Raw genomic sequence first — 7,015 nt, forward strand, 5'->3', positions numbered from 1 at the left:
TAGATTCATGCAATCACCACTGCAATCAAGATACAAAACTATTTCATCACCACAAAGGTCTCCCTGTGAGGGTGCCTGGCTGGCTCATTCAGTACAGCATGCAACTCTTGATCTCAGGGTTGTGAGTTTGAGCCCCACACTCATAGACATAGACAGTAGTTAAAAAAAAAAAAACTTACAAAAAGATCTCCCTTGTGGTACCTCTGTATAGTCACATCTGTGTCCTTATCCCCACCATTCTAAACCCCTGACGAACACTACCATGTTCTCCATATTATATGATCTCATCTAAATGGAGTCATAGGGTACATGACCATGTGATATGTTTTTTTTTTTTTTTCGCTCAGCATAATGCCTTTGAAATTCATCCAGGTTGTTGTATCAGCAGATCGTCCCTCTTTATTGCTGAGTGGTATTCCATGGTACACATGTACTACAGTTTGTTTAGCCCTTCACTTGGTGGAGGATATTTGGGCTGCTTCCAGTGTTTGGCTGATGCAAATGAAACTGCTGTTAATATTTGTGTACAGGTTTTTGTGTGGACATATGTTTTCATTTCTCTGGGGTAAACACCCCAGAGTGTGATTACCAAGTTGTATTATAATATATAGTTAGTATTTTAAGAACCTTCCAAACTGTTTTCCAGGGTAATTGTACCATTTATATTCCCATCAGCAATGTATGACAGATCCAGTTTTTCTGGATCTCTCCAGGCTTTCGCAGCCTATTTTTTCACTATAGCAATTCTGATAGATGTGTAGTGATATCTTCCTCATTGCAGGTCACTGGAGTTCTTTCTCCGCAGTCTTGTGCCCCCTGGTATTCTGCCCCACGAACCCTAGTTGCCTGGGCCTCCTTGGACTCTCAATTCTATCACCTCAACTCAGGGAGACTGACAGACTCTGCCTGGGTCCCCCCTCTGTACCACCTGGCCTAGAAACTCTCCCCAGGGGGGAGGCTGGGGGAGTAAGCTCATCTCATTTTGTGGCCCCTCTCTCAATGATCACTGTACTTCATTGTCTCTTGTCAATGCCTTGAAAATCTATCATTTCATATAATTCATTTTTTTAGCAGTTTCAGGCAAAATCCAATCGCTGTTCCTCTATCCTGACTACAAGTGGAAGTCCATATTTTAGATTGATTTACGAGAAATAGCACTTATACTTAGAATCTAAGTCTTAGATGGATTCATTGTCAATTTTCTTATCAGAGCATCTGTTCTATCTGTATCTCTCTATATCTATCTACCTGCCTTTTATCTATCTACCTATCTATCTATCTATCATCTATCTATCTACCTATCTAATCTATCTACCTTCCTGCTTGCCAATCATTGGTCTATCATAAATTTTGCTTAGCTAGAAGTCAAAGTTCTAATATCAGAACTGCCAATACTTACCTGTAGCATCTGAGACATTAACCTCTTCGAGTCACTTTATTTGTTTTTTTTTAAACATTTTATTTATTTATTTATTTATTTATTTGAGAGAGAGAGCACAAGCAGGGGAGGGGCAGAGAGAGAGGGAGACACAGAATCCAAAGCAGACTCCAGGCTCCGAGCTGTCAGCACAGAGCCTGATGTGGGGCCTGAACCCATGAACCATGAGATCATGGCCTGAGCTGAAGTCGAATGCTCAATGAACTGAGCCACTCAGTCGCCCCTTGAGTCACTTTATTTGTAAAAGTGTTGGTCTATACGAGCCATAATTCCTTCTCTGAGATTCTAGATGTTGTTTGCCTTCTCGGAGAAGCAGTGAGCACTGTTGTTAGCTGCAGCTCTAGGATGTGTTATTTCTGATAGGAAAATGTATTGAGCAGGTAATGAGCATGTATTGACAATTGCTATGTAATAATAACTACAATAGCTAATATATTGATCCTTTTACATGCAGTGTCTTGTGTAATCTTGACAACATCTCTGTGGGGTAAAAGCTACTATTAGTCAAATTTAGAAGATGAGAAAGCTCAGGGCACCTTCTGGCTCAGTAGGTAGAGCCTGTGACTCTTGACCTCAGGGTTGTGAGCTAGAGTCCCACATTGGGGGTGGAGATTGCTTAAAAATAAAATTAAAAACAAATTCTTTAGAAGATGAGAAAACCATGGCCTAGAAAAGGGAAAAACAAAAACAAAACGCTGTCAGTCTAAACGTTACACTTAGACCACAGACGTATGTCCTTTTTTCCTTTAATCGAGGCTTAATTTCAGACAATTCCTAATAGTAACCAAAACATCTGATTATAAAGAAGAAGGTGATGAGTGTGGTTGAATATATTATCTTTGCTGACTCTAGACAGCTACTGGGTTCAGCGGAGGATTCCTTATGGCCTCTTCATGTTCCAAATAGACCTTACCAGAACAGATGGGCAGAATGGACACCAGAGAAGGATAGCACAGGCAAAAAGAGGGTGAAATGTAATAAACACCTGGAGTGAAGTAGATGCTCAGTGTTGGTTAGTTGTTATTATACTTATTGTAAATGATCATCCTCAGCACTGCAGAAAGTCAGCGAGGCATACCTTGCCAATCACAGAGGCAGCTCCCAGAGACAATTTGAAAACCCCTGCCTGAATGACAAAGCAAAAGATCCTCCTGAAGAGCTTTGTTTGCGTCCAGAGAAGGTTTGCATAGTGTTTTCACAATCTCCAGAGTGTTTTAAAAACTATTATCTCATGATGGCACTTTTAGCTAAGGAAGAGAAGTTATCAACATTGTAACCCTCCGGGTTTTACTCACTCAGGCTGCAGGAACTGACAGAGGTAGTGCTGCTTTGGATACGGTCTTATCTAGGGCTAAATTGTCAGGTTCGCAAAATCTGTCTGTTCTTTTATTTTATTTTAATTTTTTTTTCAACGTTTATTTATTTTTGGGACAGAGAGAGACAGAGCATGAACGGGGGAGGGGCAGAGAGAGAGGGAGACACAGAATCGGAAACAGGCTCCAGGCTCTGAGCCATCAGCCCAGAGGCTGACGCGGGGCTTGAACTCACGGACCGCGAGATCGTGACCTGGCTGAAGTCGGACGCTTAACCGACTGCGCCACCAGGCGCCCCAAAATCTGTCTGTTCTTATGAGAATGTGGTTTTTGGCTGGGTTGCAAATAGGGAGCAGGGAGTGGAGGACAGGGATAGGCTTCATAAGTTAAGTTATGTGCAAATTATGACTGACACAAATATTCCAAGTGTTCAAATTAAGTCATGACACAATTCTGTAATGTAAAAAGCAAAATAGCCATGTCAGTCCATATAAAGGCCAAAGATCTCGATGTTCCAGAAATGGCAGGAAAGGGTTAAAGGAAGTACATGCGGAGAATATTAAAAAATGACTTGATCTGAAATTCATGACAAAATAAGGCTGCTATAAACCTCAGGATAGTGGGTGTAACTCAGGAGTTGGACAATTGACCAAATGAAACTGTCTGATTTTCCTAGGCTGGAGACGTTTCCTGCCTTGGACGTCTGGGTCTGTCTCAATGTCCAAATAGCCTTACTTCAAAGTGTTTGTGGGAGCAGAGAGAATTGGGTGAGTGTGTTTATTCAGTGCTGGTGGGAGGAATGGAAAGAGGTTGGGCTTGGGAATTAAGTCTGGGTTTAAGAGCACATGGACCAGCAGGAGCTAACCATTTTTCTACAGACGAGCATCCAGGGCACTTTTCAGGAAGAAGGAAACCCTGGGAGGGAAGAACCTGGGGAACAGGAGAACACAAAAATCTTTGAGGCTACTTAGGTGTGGAGGTAAGTCACAGTGGTGTTGAGTGCCCTAGGGAACAATATGGGAAGTTCTTTTACTTTAAAAAAATTTTTTAAATATTGACATATTTTTTACTTTAAAGTTACAACAATATTACAAAGAACTCCTGAATGCTCTCTATTCAGATACATAATTTTAAAAGCTTTCCCCCTGGGGCAGGCACCTGGGTAGCTCAGTCGGTTAAACATCAGACTCTTGATTTCCGTTCAGGTCATTATCTCACAGTTCATAAGTTCCAGCCGCAAGTCAGGCTCTGTGCTGACAGAATGGAGTCTGTTTGAGATTCTCTCTCTCCCTTTCTCTCTGCCCCTCCCTCACTCTCCCTATCTCTCTCTCAAAATAAATAAATAAACTTTAAAAATAAATAAAATAAACAAAAACTTGCCCCCTATACTAAAAAATCATTTTCTTTCTTTCTCTGTAAAGGCATGTATATACATACATATAACCTACATTTTGAACCATTTGAGGGTAAGTTGCAAACATTGTACCCCTTTATTCCTTAATATTTCAGGTTTCATTTTTTAAGAAGATATTCTTTTAAATAATCATAGTATACTATTTCAACTTCAGTATATCAAAGATTGATAGAACACTCCTATCTACTCCACAGACTATATTATAATTTTATCAATTGTCTCAATGCTCTTTACAGCAATTTTCTTTTCTAGTAGGGAAGGTCTCTCTCTCTCTTTAAGTTTATTTATTTGTTTTGAGAGACAGAGATAGTGTGAGTGGGGGAGGGGCAGACAAAGAGGGAGAGAGAGAATCCCAAGCAGGCTATGTGCTGCCAGTGCAGAGGCTGACATGGGGCTTAAACTCATGAAACCGCAAGGTCATGACCTGAGCCAAAACCAAGAGCCAGATGCTTAACCGATTGGGCCACCCAGGCGCCCCAGGAAGATCTCTCTTTGACTGGGGGAAGAAACTGGCCTAGCAGGACAAAAATACATGTTCCTACTCTCAGCACTCATTGGGATCTTTATTAGTAGGGGAACCCCAGAAGATCAGTTGTTTGGTTGTTTTGGGGTTTTTTTGTTTGTTTCATTCTTACTCCATTTCCTCTCTGAGAGTACAAAACTAATCAGCAGGAAATATCCAAGTGCTAAAGAATATATATAAGAATATATATATATAAGAATATTATATATAAAGAATATACATAAGAATATATATATGAGAATATATATATATAAGAATATATATATATATATATATATATATATATATATAAAAGAATATATATATATATATATAGGCAGGAGGGGCAGAGAGAGAGAGGGAGACACAGAATCTGAAGCAGGCTCCAGGCTCTGAGCTGTCAGCACAGAGTCCGAGCCAGGGTTCAAACCCACAAGCCGTGAGATCATGACCTGAGTTGAAGTTGGATGCTCAACCGACTGAGCCACCCAGTGCCCCAAGAGATCTTTAGTAGTAGAAGCTTTCTGGCATGACATCATGTGGTTTTAACAGGGTCCTGGGATGCGAAATTGGGCATAGCCTCCCTGCCAACACCCCACCTGTCCCTACCACACAGTCTAAGCTTAGTAGTAAGAATGGACCATGGTACTTCTTCTGTTTCTTTTTATCTTTTGAGGGGAGGGGTGGGTAGAAAGGAGAGTAATAGATGCTTGAAGGAGCAAAAATTGACTTGGGGTAAAAATAGAGAGATCGTCTCCTATGACAATTCTAGTCCTTTACTGAGAATAAGGCTTTCTCTAGGAATTTCTCTCAAGGAAAGTGTGACACTGTACTTATTTGTCTTCTCAACCATTCTCTTGGGTTATTTGGAACTAATTTCTGTTTAAGAGTCACTGGATGTCAACTTTCCCCACTGACTCCCCATATGTGAACCAATTTTAGGGCTGCTTCTCCCCACCATCTTCCTGTTCTGCAGGATAAGCTGTGGCTTATCACACAGCAACAGGAATGTTGTGGGGAGTGACCAGAGAAATGGGAAAAGAACAAGCAAGAATCTCTCCCTTGAGGGGATTGGGTAGTGCGGAGAAAGGAGAGGAGACCCCAAAGACCAAGTTATCAGGGTTTAGGGAGTCTGGGGTCCCCGATGGAGCCAAGTTTCATCTCAAAGCCAGTCCTTCTGTTTCCCTTCTCCCTCCAGGAAAGATGAAGCTGACTCTGGTACAGATCTTCTTTATGATGTTGCTGCTGTTACTGGGCCTGGGGGTGGGTCTGGGGTTGGGACTTCAGATGGCTGCTGCAGTCCTCGAGGATAGTGATGAGCCCCTCAGTGAGTTTTTGTCTAGCAATTCAGAGGACAAGACCAAAGCCACTAAAGGAGAGGGCATCCGAACTACAGAAACCATGCTGCTTAGCAACAAAGGAATAGTGCAACCTGGCTGGCCAGAAGAGACAATCCTTGGTGAAGACGAAGTTGGAGGGAACAAGATGCTCAGAGCTGAAGCTCCCTTGCAGAGCAACAAAGACTATCTCAGGTTTGACCTGATGGCCAGGGAATGCAATGCCCTGATGGCACACAAGGTGAAGGAACACAACCACACATGCATAACCCAGTACACATTCATCCACGAAGATCTAGATACAGTCAGAGCTGTCTGTAATAATCCTGTTGTTGCCTGTGAACTCAAGGGAGGCAAATGCCACAAAAGCTCCCGTCCTTTTGATTTGACATTCTGCAAGTTATCCAAACCAGGCCAAGTCACTCCTCACTGTAATTACCTCACTTTCATTTTTGAAAAGTTTATTATTATATCCTGTAATGACATGAAGGTCCAGGTGATGTCTGGACAATGAAGCAACTTCCCTTCTTCTTCCCCTTCCCCTTCTCCTCTTTCCCTTCCTTCCCACTTCTTTCTCATACCCTTTTCCTCCTGTTAGGTGTTCTGCAAAAAAGGTTCTGGGAAGAGAGGCTGACCTATTCCTTACCACTATCCCCTGAAAACACAATTCTTCATTGTCCTAGGTTTCACCCACCCTGCATCTTTTTTTGCTGGGGTTACAGGTAGCAAAATAGGGTAATGATATGTGGTCTCTCCAGGTCCTCCATCACTCCTGCCCTGGAAAGGGATCAGTGAAGAGATTCTCTAGTATCTGCTGTGATCCTTACCACCAGTCTGTTCCCTGGTATGTTTGCCTTTGGATATGGACTACAGGAGCTCACTGTAGTCCCATGTCCTTCCCTGTGATCCATGAGCCTCTAGGACAATCACGTGAGCCCCTTGGGCTTTCCACACAGCACCCCTGCACTGCAGAAGCAAATCAGTGACTGTATCTAGGACTGTAGGACTGCA

The 7,015-nt window shown here is 42.2% G+C and overlaps 1 protein-coding gene across 1 annotated transcript; it reads left to right on the plus strand.

Annotated features, from left to right (window-relative positions):
* The first annotated feature begins 5,870 nt into the window (after positions 1–5,870).
* RNASE10 (ribonuclease A family member 10 (inactive)) lies at positions 5,871–6,518 on the plus strand. Its single transcript, XM_047074863.1, has one exon. The coding sequence runs from the start codon at positions 5,871–5,873 to the stop codon at positions 6,516–6,518; it is 648 nt and encodes a 215-aa protein (XP_046930819.1).
* Positions 6,519–7,015: the final 497 nt, after the last annotated feature.

Source organism: Lynx rufus, unplaced genomic scaffold (assembly GCF_022079265.1).
Source record: "Lynx rufus isolate CCGP_SWC_20201006 ecotype Redwood Valley unplaced genomic scaffold, mLynRuf1.p SCAF_13, whole genome shotgun sequence".
NCBI lineage: Eukaryota > Metazoa > Chordata > Mammalia > Carnivora > Felidae > Lynx > Lynx rufus.

What these genes read in the sequence shown, in the direction of transcription:
- RNASE10 (XM_047074863.1), top strand. Translation starts at nt 5,871, where the DNA reads ATGAAGCTGACTCTGGTACAGATCTTCTTTATGATGTTGCTGCTGTTA.